The 15,708-nt window shown below is 49.6% G+C and overlaps 1 protein-coding gene across 9 annotated transcripts in view; it reads right to left on the reverse strand.

Moving 5' to 3' along the window:
* AATF (apoptosis antagonizing transcription factor) overlaps window positions 1-15,708 on the reverse strand; it is a 39,570-nt gene that overhangs the window by 12,436 nt on the left and 11,426 nt on the right. For all 9 annotated transcript variants that reach the window (XM_074556962.1, XM_074556957.1, XM_074556959.1 and 6 more), the window contains exons 5-11: window positions 13,878-13,992; window positions 13,378-13,582; window positions 12,556-12,720; window positions 11,353-11,436; window positions 4,353-4,420; window positions 3,195-3,275; window positions 175-246 (exon numbers count right to left, since the gene is read on the reverse strand). In XM_074556962.1, the coding sequence (XP_074413063.1) occupies window positions 175-246; window positions 3,195-3,275; window positions 4,353-4,420; window positions 11,353-11,436; window positions 12,556-12,720; window positions 13,378-13,582; window positions 13,878-13,992 (790 nt within the window). The remainder of the gene's footprint in view (window positions 1-174; window positions 247-3,194; window positions 3,276-4,352; window positions 4,421-11,352; window positions 11,437-12,555; window positions 12,721-13,377; window positions 13,583-13,877; window positions 13,993-15,708) is intronic.

Genomic DNA, 15,708 nt, shown 5'->3' on the forward strand with positions numbered 1-15,708 from the left:
GAGTGAACGCTCAGCCAGGCTGCCAGGACAGATGTGACCAAGACACCCAGGCTGTGATGCCAGTGACAAATGGGGAGCTGATAAGAAGGACTGGAGAGGGTGACAGGCTGAAGAACAGGTCAATACCACGCTGTCATGGAGCCATTTGAGCAGCATAATTAATCTCTTACTCACCTGGCATCATCATTCATTGTGCAGGGGTCAATAGGTGCCATGAAGCTCACCAGCTTGCTGTGGACGTGGAACCTGGGGAGAGCATCAGGAACTGCTCAGAGGAGCAAATGCTGAGCAGGAACAGCCCAGGGGAGAGCAGGGCTCTGCTGGGGGCTGATCCCTCAGAAATCACCAGCTGGAGCTGGCAATTCCCCTGCTCCCCTCTGCTGAACAGTGAGGGACAGCAATCCCCTCTCATGCCAGCCAGGGACAGGACAGCAGCCCCAGACAGACAGACAGACAGACAGACAGACAGACAGACAGACAGACAGACAGCCCCTCCCTGCCACTGCAGCACCCATCTGCACCCCTTCCTGCCCCCAGGGACAGCAAACCCCGCTCTGGAGCCATTTCCAAGCTGGGAACTCCCACCCTGAGTAACTGCAAATGGAGCATGGAAACCCAGGCAAGAGGAGCAGTGCAGAGATGGGGCACGTTCCCACCACCAAAACACTGCTGCAGCTGCCCAGAGAGAGAATCCCCTTCCACGTGCCACCCTGGGCAGGGATTTCATGATTTATATTCAAGGACATGACATAAAATTTAACAGGGTACTGAGGAGGTTTTAAACCCAGCATCCAAGGGCAGGGGACTCCAAAGCCAGACATTGTGAGCACTGCCTGCCCCAGCCTGAGGGTCCATCCAGGCTGCTGCTATTTACAGAGCCTGACAAACAGCAGGCAGCAGGACCCACCAGCATCTGCCCAGCATCACCTTCCCACCCTGGCACCCCTGCCCTACTGCTGTTTGCAGTGCAGGAGCAGTTATGGGGATGCTGAGCTCAGAGGGCTCCTCGTGCCAGGCTCACACAGGGGCACCCTGCAGCCTTGTCCTGGCATGGCAGGGATGGAGCCAGGAGCAGGCACAAGCTGTGCTGTGGGCACAGCCTGGCACCCAGGGCTCTGCTGGCACAGCCTGGCACCCAGGGCTCCTGCCCACTCAGCCCCAGCTGTTTGGTTTTGCAAAACCCCAGTGCAATGGGAAATATTCCATATGCAATGGGAAATGTTTCACTCAGTGCAGAGAAGGACAGCCCAGCCTGCAGCAGCAGAGCTCAGCAAACACTGACAGGAGAAAGGTGTGCACACATCCCTCCTCCACAGCCACCTGCAGCTCTCTGAAGTTTGATTTTTGGATTAATTATTTCCCCTCCTAATGCCCCAATTTCCCTTGTGCCCAGGGGAAGACTGACTGCTTCTGGAAGCACCTGAACATCCTCAGCCCCTACACTGCACCCAAATAGGCTGCAATACTGAAGCTTTGCTAAAGAGGAAGAATTAAGGAGACAGATGAAATTTAGTATTAAACACTTGGCTCTCCAGGACCTCAAAGTCCCCCATGTAAGCAGTGCTGTCCCAATTTTACAGAAGAACAGAGGTCAGGGATCTCCTGGGGTGACACCAAGTCTCTCAGTGGAAGCACCAACTATTTACAAACCCATTTGGGCTCCACTGCCCAATTCTGAAAATGCAGGAGCTCAACTGCACCTCAATCCCAAACACACACTATGAGCCTTTCTTCCGTTTATTGTTATCTTCCCTGCAGGGTCAGCACAGCTTTTAGTTAAAAAGCAAAAAGAGGCACCTGAGATGTCAGAGCTGCTGGGGGCACAGCCTGCACACCAGGAGAGGTTCCCCATCACTCCTGCAGCCTCAGTTGTGTGATGGTGTCAGGAGTTTTGACTGAATCCTGAATATATCCAATTATGTGTGATGCTGACAGAAAGGAATATTGATAGTCAATAATTACAGGCTTTTCAGGCCAACAAAGTAGCTCTTCCCTCTTTCAATAAATTATCTTATGACATCTATCTTAAAAATTGCTATGCCAGGCCAGACCCAGCCTGACTCCAGTGACTTTCCATCAGATGCCATCTCAAGTCAGGATTTATAGTTTACTCACAAAGGATGGTTAATGTGCTGGATTTTTCAGGAAGCAGAGCAGCTTTTCAGCATCCTCCCTCCTCCACCACAAATCATGCTGATCTCAGGGAGCTCAGAGGGGAAACACCTCCTGCTCTCAGGGCTGCCTCCCTCCCACGAGGGAGATTCCAGCTCTGAGCTCAGCCCAGTGAGTGACCCGGGAGGGAAATGGTTCAGAATGAGGGAGCTGTGATGTGAGCTACCAAGAGAGACCTGACACCAAATTCCAGCTGGCACTTGGGGAGAAACAGAGATTTACCTGAGGTGTTGCTGCACATCTTCCCTGGGAGCTGCTGCCCACATCTCAGTCAGGAAACACAAACTGCACAAGAGGGGCTTGTTGGCTCTCTCTGGAAATTCCACCCCAAAGGGCTCAGGGACATGTGAGCACCTTTCCCTGGTGTTTCCACAGACCTGAGAGGGGCAATGCTGCTGGGCTGCAACCACCAAGCTCTAATTCCTGGCTCCAGGAACACCAGCATTCCAGGCTCCAGGAATGTCAGCACTCCCCACTGATTCCAGGCTCCTATTCCAGAAACATCAGCACTCCCCACTCATTCCAGGCTCTAACTCCAGGAACATCAGAATTCCCCATTGATTCCAGGCTCTAATTCCAGGAACATCAGCACTCCCCACTGATTCCAGGCTCTAATTCCAGGCTCCAGGAACATCAGCACTCCCCACTGATTCCAGGCTCCTATTCCAGAAACATCAGCACTCCCCACTGATTCCAGGCTCTAATCGCAGGAACATCAGAATTCCCCTCTGATTCCTGGCTCTAACTCCAGGCTCCAGAAACATCAGCATTCCAGGCTCCAGAAACATCAGCATTCCCCACTCATTCCAGGCTCTAACTCCAGGAACATCAGCACTCCCCACTGATTCCAGGCCCCAGGAACACCAGCATTCCCCCCTGGCTGCCCACAGCAGGAAATGCCCTCCAAGCCACAAATCAGCCCAGATCCCCCAAAGCCAACTGGGTTAAAACACACCCAGAGCTGTCAGATTTTTCTTTTCCCAAAATGAGCATTTGTGTGTGCTTGCACAGGTGTCACTCACCGGATTCTCCTCCCTTTGCTGGCTTTCCTGTCCACTTTCTTCTTTATTTTGCTCCGTAACTTCTGGATGGCCAACCACTGCCTGGGGAATGCAGAACAGCAGAGCACAGCTCAGAGCCACTCAACACTCCCAGAAACACTCTCTGATCCCCAACTGCATTAAAAGCTCCACTTCCCAACCACAACTTCCTCAAGTCAAAGAAGTTTCCAGCAGGGAAAAACTTCTCCTGGTTATAAATATTTTTTTAAACTGAAATGAGAGTCATCTCACCTGATTTATACAATGGAAACTCGACATCAGGGAAAAAATCTAACAAAATCCAATTACTGCAATCTTAATATAATCTTAATTACTGTAATCTATTTTATTGTAAAGTCAGATAAATGTACAATGCAATCACCACTTAAATGTAATTTTGTCTATATCGTGTTAAATCATAGTGAATAGCTTTCCATAATATTCCAGACGTACACAAAATAAATCTGACATTGCACTAAAATCTGGGTGATATTTTACAAGGAGAAAAGTTGTTTCACCATCAAAACATTTCTTGATGTATTTTGTTCCCCTCCCTATAGATGAAGCCCCCAAAATTGTTTCAGGGAAGAGCCCCACTCCAGCTTTCCTTGGCTTTTACACTTTCCTGAATTGGAGCCTGTGGCTATTTCAATGTACACTGCTCATGAAGTGGCATTTGGAAGATTCTTTACTTTCTAACTCTAGAATTAAACAGAGAAATAAGAGCTTCTCTGCATTAAATTATATTTTAGTTCTGCATGCAGGGAGCATTCATTCTGCATTTTCATTGTACAGAATCCTTTTTTACAGGAGGGATACACAGGAATTGCTTGAACTGATGGCAGAAGGATTATTCTGCTCAAACAACAGCAAAGCTGAGTTCATAAAGAGCCAAAGCCAAACTTCAGCAGTGGGCAGGCAATTTTTGTGCCAGTGAGGGACAGAAACAGCTGGACCAAACCTGGAAATACCTCCAGAGGATCACAAACAGCTTCAAGCCAGACTGGGTGATCACAACCTCTGCTGGAGAGGAGGATTTCCTGAACAATGGCACCATGGCTCCTGCCAGCTGAACTGGGCACCGTGCCCTCTGCACTGAGCTGTGCTGAAGGGACAGGGCTGTCCCAGCCCCTCACTCACCTGCCCATGGCCACCTGGTCGTTGGGGTCCAGGGCTGTGGTTTTGCGCTCGATCAGCTCTCGCAGGAGCTGCAGGGGAGAGAGAAAAACACATGTGAGACAACAAAACCCACCTGGAACAATGAAAACCCACCTGAGACAACAAAACCCACCTGGAACAATGAAAACCCACCTGAGACAACAAAACCCACCTGGAACAATGAAAACCCATCTGAGACAACAAAACCCACCTGGAACAACAAAACCCACCTGAAACAAGCACAACCCCTCTGAAACAAACAAGCAAAACCCACCTGAGACAAGCACAGCTGTGCAGCCAGCTGCCCCAGGTGCAATGGGGCAACGTGCAGGAAAGGCTCAGCCCCACAGGCTGCCCCCAGTGCTGGGGAAGGGCAGGGAACTGAAACAATTCCCCAACAGAAGCTGGGCAGTGATGCTCGCTCAGAGAACAGCACAGCAAAATCCTTTTTATGGCTCCAGCAGGGATGCTCAGGCAGCCTTTTCTATTCCTTTTCTATTCCTTTTCATGCCCTGAGGGCTGGGGTTTGTCCTCCTTGCCTCCTGCAGCCAGAGGATGTTGTGAGCAGCCTTTCCTGATCCCTGACTGGGGCTGTGTGTTTATCACCACTCACTGCAAACCGTGCCTGCTGTGCCTTGGGCACTGGCCAAGGCATCAACACGAGGAACAGAAATAAACCCTCCAAAACTGAGGGGAACAAACTGCTTTATGGACACCTAGCAGTGAAGGAACAGCTCAGAAACACCTGGAACTGGCCCACCTGGAACCAGAATCCAGGCAATTCCAGGATGCTTTTCCTCCACCCTGTACCTTCCTCTCCTTCAAGGCATACATCACATTACCAGAAAAAAAGAGTGATTCAAACATAATTAAAAACCTGCCACTACTTTTTTTTTCTTCCTACTTGCTCATTTTTAGAGATTATTACCACAGCAATTACATTTAAAAATTCCAGGAGCCAGGCCACTGGTTTATTATCACTAGAAAACAGCAAGCAACTTCTCTGCCCTGTTTATCTGATTGATTCCCAACATCTTTCTGGCACCCAATCTATCAGTTTATCTCTGCCACTTCATCACAGTCACTTCTGGCAGCTAAATACAAGATCCAAATCCAGTGTTACACAGACACACGACACAGCAAACCTGTGTAGCACTGCCACTCTGCAAACAGCTGCCCTCAAGGCTAAGCAGAAATGGGATCTTGCTTTCCAGTCAATATTCTGTCAGAAGCAAGGTGGGAGGGAGGCTTGGAGCAGCAGCCACAAGTGGTGCAGAGAGCTCAGGGTGGTTTCTGCTGCTGTGTGCTCTGATCCTGTCCCTGGCACAGGGCAGGTGTCACACACAGCCACCCTGGGCAACAGCAGCAGGGCAATTCCTGCAGGGCTGGGCTCCTCCTGCTGGCACAGAAATCCTGCAGCACCATGGAGAGCCCCAGCTGTGCCCACACAGCGCCAGAGGGCAGCTGGATGGGATATTGGGAAGGAATTGCTGGCTGGGAGGGTGGGCAGGCCCTGGCACAGGTGCCCAGAGCAGCTGTGGCTGCCCTGGATCCCTGGCAGTGCCCAAGGCCAGGCTGGATGGGCTGGGAGCACCTGGGACAGTGGAAGGTGTCCCTGTGAGGGGGTGGAACAAGATGAGCTTTAAGGTTCCCTCCAACCCAAACCATTCCACAATTCCAAGATGGATTTTGGGGCTGGTTCCTAACCCTGAACCAGTTTAACCTTGGGGCTGACAAGGCCTTGCAGTGCTCCAGATGTTCTTCAGGGCATCCCAGCTGTGGCACTGGGGGCACTGCCTGGAGAGCAGAATGAGGCAAAGATGAGAGAGAATAAAATTAAAAAAAAAAAGCAGAAGCAAGAGGGAAATTAGGAAATGGAAATAAAAGCTGTGAAGCATCTTGTTACATCTAAATAGCAAAAGTCTCTGAGCTGAGGTTATAAATCATGCTAACAATGGTTACTAAAATAAAAGTGGATGTAGCCAGAGGCTACCACTGAAAAAGTCAGGCCAGGCCTGCCTGGCTGCCTTTGGTCTTTAAGGATTTGATTAGTTTTCTGTTTTCTGCTTTCTGGTTCAGAGTCCTGCATCCAGCCCCTGCTCCAGAGCCAGCCAGAGCCTGGGACACAGAGTGAATGATAAATTCATTTACTGAATAAAGCAACACTGTTTTCCCAGCACAAGACTTAAAGCACTTCCCAAATGGTAATATTTCATTAAGCCTGGCGATTCTGCTTCAAATTTATTAGCCAAAACAGAAAACTCTCATCAGACCCCATATATTCCATTAGGAGTGATATATGGTGTCTCCCAATGTCTAATTATTAACTAGGAAGTGTGAGTAAATCACCATCAGCCTTAAGCCCTGATGTGTGAAGACAGAGTTAGGCAATCCCAGCATCAAAAGGCTTTGATTTGAAGGAGATCTGCTTTGCTTTCCCTCCTTCACCTCTGCCCTGAACTGGGGAAAGCTCAGTGTCCCAGGGCACACACAGAGTGAATGGAAGAACAGCTCCATCCCGAGCTCAGCTCAGTGTCCCAGGGCAGCACAGAGTGCAGGGAAGAACAGCTCCATCCCGAGCTCAGCTCAGTGTCCCAGGGCACACACACAGAGTGAATGGAAGAACAGCTCCATCCCGAGCTCAGCTCAGTGTCCCAGGGCAGCACAGAGTGAATGGAAGAACAGCTCCATGCCAAGCTCAGTTCTGTGTCCCAGGGCAGTACAGGGAAGCCCAGCTCCATCCCAAGCTCATTTCCCAGTGCCAGCTGCTCCTGCCCAAGCTGGGAACAGCAGCACAAGCCATGGGAGCAGAGGGAAGTGTCAGGGATCTTGGTTTTGCTCTGGGCTCTGCAGCAGGAGCTCTCCTGGCACACAGCAGCACCCCCTGCACCACTGAAGGGCTCCCCACAGAACCCCCCAAAGCAGCTCCCCTCAGTGCCAGGCAGAGATGCACACAAACCCACTGGACACAGTCAGAGATGCCATCAGGGTGCTGTTCCAGGGCTCATTTCTCATTTTAGAGGTCAATTTTCATTGTAGAGGTTAGGTCTCATTTTCATGCACTATCTATCAGTGTTTCTAATGCTGCACTCACTGACCTTTGTGATTTGCAGACCCCTAAGAATTGCCAGTGGAGACAAAGAGCTAAGGAGAGCTGAAATCAGCCTCTGACAAAAGGCTGGCTTGTTTTACACCTTACAGAGCAAATCAAATTTAAAAACAAGTCCATCTACAGATGCCCTGTAACAACATTTGGATTTCCACCAGAGAAAATTTAAGTTTGCAGCTCAAATATTATTTTAAATCCCCTTGAAATGCTTTTTAAAAACTTGTTCTTATATTTAATAAAATGCAAGTGGAAATCACTGGGCAGTCTCTTTTTAAAGCCCATTTTATTCAAATTCAGGTTTGTGTAAATGCACAGATTTGCTTATTTTCGAAGAACCCATTAAGAGAAGCTCCAAATCAAGCTTTAAAATGTGTTATTAACCATCCAGCCAGCCATTTGAAAGATACATGCCTGTGATAAGAGTATTGTATTGCCATTAACCTGTGGGATGGTTCGAGACATCTCTTATTCACACAAAACTCTAAATGCATCTAATTAAAGCCACAAGATCAGCTGTCCATATTAATCACTCACCGGTTTAATTAAGGTAAACCAGCTTGTCACAAAGCCAGCCTTCTCTATTCCTCACCATTATTGACTTTTAATACTTCTCTGGATTGGTGATTCCTTGTTTAGGGCACTGCCAAATTCAGGGAGAGCACACCCGTGTCCCCCAGGAGCTGCTGGGGACACCAGGGGAATCTCCATCAGTGAAATTTTCCAGAAAAGCACACAGGGGGGGGGTTAAGGATGCTGATTTTGGGGTAAATCCAGCTCTGAGAACCCCCCTGGAAGGATTTGGTGATTCCTTGGGTGCTCCCCCTCCACTCTGGCGCCCACAGCTGTGACAAAATGCCCCAAACCAGAGAGAGCAGAGGCAAAAAGGGATTATGGATATTCCCAATTCTCCCCAGGCATACCTGCTGCCAGAAGTGATGAACATTTGTTCTGGGAAGAGCTGCTACCAGTGGAACACTTAGCATATGAACACTAACCTAATTCCTGTTGGAAATAAACCAATTTCCACTCTCTCCTTTACCAGAGGAGTATTTCAAGCTAACAATAAAATCTCCACTGTAGCATGTCACAGCAGCAGCTCCCTGGTAGCAGGCTGGAATTTTAAGTCTTAATGCTGCAATATCAGCTGTAATGAATCCTACGTAAATATGACTCCTAAAAATAAAAAGCCTTTTTCTTCCCTAAAAAACCATGTATGAAGGAGGATTTAAAGGAAAAGGAAACCTCCAGCCTCTCCCTGCTGCCAGTAATGAGGAGCTTCTGAAACACTTTGACTATTCCCACCCAAATAAAAATATTTCACTGCATTACTCAGCTCAGCTTTCCATCACCACCCAATATGGGTCATCACAATAAAAACTGCTTATAAAACAAGTGAGGAGCAGGAGAAAAGGCAAAGTGGGATGAACAGGAAGAAGAGAGTTAAATCCTGAATCATCACAAAATTCCACCAGACCCACCTGCTGAATTCTACTGAATATTAGACCTGGACAAGAAAATTGTTTTTCCAGTAGAAAAACAGATTAATTAAAGAGCTTTTTATTATAATCTATAATAAAACAGTGTAACTACTTATTCTGTTATCATTAACTTGTGCACATTCATCAAATCTGGTTCATTTTTACTTGCCTAATTTCACACTGACACATAGAGGAAGCTGATTTCCAGGGCTGTTCTTTATCTGAATGTTTACCTTTTAAGCAGTAATCAAAACAAATGAATAACTATAAAATGCTATTTAGAAGAGCGAAAAGGATGCCAAGGGAAGCCTGGATGCAGATTTCCATAGGAAGGAAGAGGCAGGTGCTGAAATGCAGGCTGCAATCAGTGTTATGCACAGGGGTCAGGGGTTGGGAGCACCCTGAGCCTCTGCTGGTCGCTGCCTCCCAGGGTTTATTTCCATGCCCACACGCAATCCCACACACACAAAGCAGCCTCAGCTCTGACCCGGGGACAGCAGAGCCATTCAGGGCCCTGGCAGCCCCATTGTGCTCTGCTCTCCCTGCTCTCAATGCAGTGTTCAGCTCCAGCTCAGCACCCTGACAGAAAGGAAAGCACTTTATGAATCCAATTTAATTGGGAGGTGACAGAAAGCACAGAGCCATTTTCCTCAGCCTCATCCCTGAACTGGCTCCAGTCTCTGCCAAACCCCACCGAGCACAGAACACCAACCAGGGCACCCCAAAACCACTGGGATCTGCACAGGAGGCATTTTGGGCGTGGAGGAGAGGGGAAGGCTGGAAGGGAAGGAGAGGAGCAGGGAGGGAGACAGAAAGAGCCCAGCAAGAGGGGAAATGGATGTGCAGCTGCCTGGCTGCTCAGCAGATGTCTGCCTGTGATGTACGAGGCCGGCAGAGGCTGTCGGAGCTGCTGCCAAGCCCTGCCAGGTGATTAAAGCCTGCTCCAGCCTCAGCACTGCATTTCCAGCCCCTGGGCTCCCCAAGTGCCACCCAAGGCTGCCCGTGCTGCCAGATGCTGCTGCCTGGGGCAGCAGGGAAGGCAATCTGGATCCCAGCCCCTGCCACCCATCCTTCACCTCTGCCCGCGCCTCAAACTGCTCCAATTTGCTGCCACCTCCCTCCTGGGAAATGGCCAAGATACAGCTGTGCCTGGCAGAGCCATTTGTTTTACTCAGGTGACTCTCTTCCCTCAATGACCTCTATTAGTTTAAGTTTTAATTTAGATTAACCCCAGCACCCCAATTAACCAGGGAGGGGAGAAGCTAAGCTGGGCCTGCTCATATTTCTGAAATCACCATTTAGCACAGTTACAGTTATTAGAGGGAAAGATGGGGACACTCATCCATTGCTGTTTTCTTTTTAAAAAATTAACATTTCATGGCCAAGAAGCACCTTCTCTGCAGAGGTCCTTGGACTGTCAACCTCAGCTGTTTCTCCTCTCCATGATTTTGTTACTCCAACTTCACTTCTTCTGTGTTCTGAGGGTCCAGTCTGCCCCCAAAGCTGGGCTACTTGGACCCTAAATTCCACCTCAGTATTATCTCAACAGATTTATCTTTATTAAGATTTATCTTCAATCCCTGCTGCCGACAGGACAGGCCCTGTCCCATCACCACTGGCACCCTCACATGGCAACAGCTCTCTCCTACTGCCCAGCACTTTACTGGCCACTCTAATAATTATGCAACTTTTAAAAATCTGTCTTTCCAGTGATATAATGATATTTGTTTAGTCCTGAAGGTCAGGCTCAGTGTGGATCACCAAAGCAGGCAGAGGTTTCACACTCTTGGGAAGGGCTTACAGTGACATATTCCTCAGTATGTGACAATTCCAGTTTTCACAAAGCTGGCACTGTCTTCATTAACTGAACTACAAACACAGTGTTTCCCTGCACTGGGTGCAGATTACTTGCTTCTAAGAATTCTGCAAATAAAGGAATAACTGGCCTGGATCCAAGCTGGCCCAGTTCCAAGGGAAGAGCTGGAGCAGCCCAGGAGCTCTCCCATTCAGCAGGCGAATGAGATGGTTCAGGCTGAGACAACAACAACTTCCAGTGCTCCTGAGGATGCTCTGGGACTGTTTTTCCTAAGGGGGCTCTGCCCACAGAGAACAGAGAGGATTCAGAGCTTTTTCTCCTGCGTTGTTCCCCAGGGAGAACAGGCACAGCTCCTGCAAGCTCACACCCACAGGACAACTCCAAACTCACACAGCCCCAGAGCAAAAACTGAGAGCAGGCTGCCCTGAGGGACCTGCAGAGATTCTGGGTGTTAAAACAAGCAAGTGAGTTTTACAGGTAAAGAGAAATACAGAGCTCAGAACCAACTGCATTTCCTCTGTGAGCATTAAAACCCAACTGGAGCCGTAATTGCAACAACACACATTGAGCATCACCTACCTGGTGATAAAAGTCATCATCATCAAATATCTCCTCATCAATGTCCTTCAGGTGCCTGTTGGAGTCTGAGGCAGGGAGGACTTCCTGCAAGCATCAAGGGAACACTGAGAGCTCACATGGGCACATTTCTGTCCCTGGCTCCAGAGACATCACCTGCAGCAGCTTCTAATACACTTGATGATATGGAGGAATGGGGGAAAATTCCCAACATAACCAGCTTTTAAGGAGCAGGAATACATTTAAAGGCAAGGCAGAAACGCTGCCAATGCCAGAATAGATTTATGATGCCTTTACTGGGAAATAAATAGGACTGTGCAAAGTCTTTCTGGCAAAATACTACAGATATTTTTAATGCGATGGCAAAAATACATCTTGCAAGTCCAGTAATTCTACCTGATCTCTCAGAATTGAGTATTTATTCATTCTTAAATACTAAATTAATAAAGGGCTTACTACTAACATATTCTGTAGGTTATATGCAGTATGATTTTAAAAGGGACTTTCTGGGTTAAAGACTCTAAACTGCAGAGTGAAAACCAAGTTTTGCTGCCGCTACTTCAAAAATCAGATTTAGTGAGCAGCACAGGAGGGGCACAATCCCAGCTTAGGAAAAACCTGTCAGGAACTGGGACAGGAGATAATCACAAAACTGGAATTTAAATGTTTTTCCTCAGCCATTACACCGCAGGAATCCACACTCAGAAATGCAGCAAAGTTTGCAGAATTTTATGGCTTGGCACTCTATTATTGGCATGTTTGGCTGCAAAGGGAGACCATTTTCTGTGGGAAAAAGAAATCATTTCCCCTGGGTGAAGTCATTCTCCTGGGGTCTGGTATCAGCTCAGAGGTGGCCCTAAGGGGGCTCTAAGGGCCTGCTCGGTCCTCCCTGGGGGCAGCTTTAGTTTTGAGAAACCCAGCAAAGTTTGGAAATGTTCAGGTTGCTACCCCAGTGTCAGCAACCAAGGGAGCCCATTTTCCATGGAAAAGAGAAGTGTGGCTCCCAAGGGAGCCCATTTTCCATGGAAAAGAGAAGTGTGGCTCCCAAGGGAGACCGTTTTCCACGGCAAACAGAAGTCACCCTCCTCCACCCAGCTCCCAAACAAGCACACCCCATCGCGCCGCCGAGTTTCCCAGGCTGAATCACTGAAACACCAGCTCTGCAGAGCTGCCCAGGATGAATCAATGAAATAAACCCCTGCTCACCTCGGTGTCAGGCCCGGGCTGAGGGGCTGGGGCGGGCTGGGGCTCCTGCCTGCCCAGCACGGTGTACAGCGAGCGGCGGGTCTGCGTGCGCCGCAGCAGGCGCTCCCTGTCCAGCAGCACGTGCTCGATCTGCGCCAGCACCGAGCGCTCCAGGGCTCCAAACCCCTGCAGGCACCAAGCACTGTCAGACAACACAAACACACACACACAAACACACTCACAGCCTCTCCTCGCTCCGTGTCCCCATGTCAGCTCAGTGCAGGGATTGCTGTGAGCGGTTTTTATTTGTTTCTCCCTTCCCGACCTGAGGTGAGTTGATGCCTGGCTTAATAAAAGGCCTTTGCTGTTCTGGTTCAGATTAACTTCTCTGTGATTAATACCAACTCAGAGATGTGAGGAGAGCCTGGATCTCTGGCTGAAATAATTACACACTGTATTAAAGACTACACTTCATGGAGGAGGAGAGCCTCAGAGGGCCCTGCTTCTGGGAGGAACCACAAACAGCTCCTGCAGCAAAAGAGTGACATTTTCCTGGAGATCATTGGCTGTGAGGGGATGTCTGGTTGAGAAGACACAGAAACTACCAAGAGACACCTCCCACGGTCCCAGGTTGCTCCCAGCCCCATCCAAGCTGGCCTTGGACACTTCCAGGGATGGGACAGGCACAGCTGCTCTGGGCACCCTCTGCCAGGGCCTCCCCTCACTCGCAGGGAAGAATTTATTCCATGTATCCCACTCAAATTTCCCCTTTTTCAGTATGGACTCGTTCCCCAGATCCCTGCTCCATGGGAGCCATGTCAGCACACACAAACCAGGCCTTGCCTTGCCCATTTTGCCAGTTGCCAGCTTGGTCTTGTCGTGCCACTTCTGCAGGGTGCTGTTCCTGTAGCTCCTGAAGTCCCTGTAGCGCTTGGCTATGAACTCAGGGTACTCCTCAAACTTCAGCTTCCTCTTGGGGAGCCTCCTCCTCTTCTCCTGAGCCTTCTCCACTGGCTCCTCATCACTGCTGCTCAGGATTTCATCCTCACTGCAACAAGAGCACTCAGGATGAACACCCTGTCCCTCCCCAAGGCAATGTGGGATCCTTGCTGGCCCCTCCACACTGATATTTCTGTTAAAAGCCCCATTTAGGCCCTGCTCCATAATCAGAAATATTCCAAACCAGACTTCCCACAAGGAATGCAAATAACAGAGTGTCTGTCACCCAGGCCCAGCAGCACCTGAGAGAGCAGCAGGGTGAGGGTGCTCAGGAGGGCTGGGCATTGTCCTGTCTGCAGGAGAACAAAGGGTTCAGGAAGATTTTATCTCTTTTTTGCATTTACCTCTCAGTCTTTGCTTGCTTTCCATCCACCAGGTGCCTCGTGCCTGGGTACTGATAAAGCAGCTCATCCTGAAGCTCCACCAGCACTTTCAGCAAGGCCTCCAGGGCTTTACAACCTGCAGAGCCAGGGACACAAGTGATGAGATCTCAACTATGGGGGAAACTTTAAACCATGACCTGGCGAGTTTAATGAGAGGACTCTGATCAGAAAAGCAGAACTGCAGGCCCAGAGACCCTCAGGAAGAGAGAAAGGGAGGGAAAGATGGGGTGAAGGGGTGTAAATTGATCAATACATGGTGTGAATGTGATTTTTGCTGGGATGCGCAGTTGCACCTCACACACACAAATCCTGAAGGGAGATGTGATGCTGTGTATCCAAAGGTTTTTGCAGCTGACAGTTCCTGTGTCCATGCAGTGCCTGTTCCAAAGGCTGTGGGCTCTCCAAGGTCACTCAGCTCCAGCTGACTGTGGGACAGGTTAGCTGCACACTGCCACAGCATCTGCTCCTCAAAAACAGGGGCTCTGTGTGGGGAGCAGGAGCTTGGACCTGGATTTGTGTGGGGAGCAGGAGCTTGGACCTGGATTTGTGGGTCTGTGTGGGGAGCAGGAGCTGGGACCTGGATTTGTGTGGGGAGCAGGAGCTGGGACCCGGATTTGTGGGTCTGTGTGGGGAGCAGGAGCTGGGACCCTCCCCAGAGCTGCCCCTGCTGCCTCCTGTGCCACAGAGCCAGTGGGGCTGCCCTGATAACTCCCCAACCTCCCCTCGTACGTGGCACAGAAAGAACAGGGAGAACTTTTCCCCACTCCATTGTTGTCTTTATTTCTGCTTTCAGTGGGGGACACAGGGATCACGGGCAGAGTGAACAGCAAATCTTCCTCAGGCAGACAGAGGCAGAAATCAGCCCAGACACTCAGAGGTCTCAATCTCTGCGTGCTCCCACTGTGATATTGCTCAGCTGTCACCACCTTCAGATAAATGATGGCCTGACCTCAGGAACAGCAGTGTCAAGGAGAAGATGCTTTAAGATTTCTGTTGCAGATCAGCTGCTGGACTGGCCCTCCCTGAGCCCATGGTTCATTATAGATCCACCCTGACAACTGCTCTATATAAACCTATTAACGGATTAGGTTTGCTGCACTTGTAAATCAGACGTGTGTGAGCATCAAAACAATTCCACCAGACAAACAGACAAAAGCCCTTAAAAATGCATTTGTTGTAGGTGTCTGCAGCTAAAGCATCACTTGCAGGAGCCAAGTGCCCCCACCCCAGCCTGAGTGCACAGCTTACACCAGCAAAATCCTTCCCACTGCCTGCAACACAGCCCAGTGTCCCCTGAGCTTCCCAAACTGTTTATTTTCTCCCTGCTGCCTCTCCTCCAGCAGCAATGCTAATGCACCCCAGGCAGCTTTGATCCTGGCAATTACAAGTGGAGCAGCACTCCAGCCCTTGTGGGGTACAGCAGCAAGGAAATAAAGACAGGCTGAGGCTGCCCCAGGCCCTGAGACAGAGCCCAGCACACGTGGGCATGGGGAGCAGTTCCATTTGGAGTGAAGGGGCTGCAGAGGGCAGGGAAGACAATGAGCGTGTGTCTAACCAGGTGGGAGGGCTAATTACTCCAGGCAGTGCCTCCATCACAGCCTCTGAGAGCTGGGGAATTTCCCTGCTCTGTTATTGGGTATTTAATGGCATTATTGGATGGCATTCTCACTTCTGCTGCTGGCTGCTTCAGTGTGCTGTAAACTCAACTTCAGAACCACCCTCCTCTGCTCTCTGCCCATCCAGCCCTGCCCCATCCACCCCACATTTCATCCAGAGGGGGCTGGTTTTGTTT

The sequence above is a fragment of the Zonotrichia albicollis genome, chromosome 22, assembly GCF_047830755.1.
Source record: "Zonotrichia albicollis isolate bZonAlb1 chromosome 22, bZonAlb1.hap1, whole genome shotgun sequence".
Taxonomy (NCBI): domain Eukaryota; kingdom Metazoa; phylum Chordata; class Aves; order Passeriformes; family Passerellidae; genus Zonotrichia; species Zonotrichia albicollis.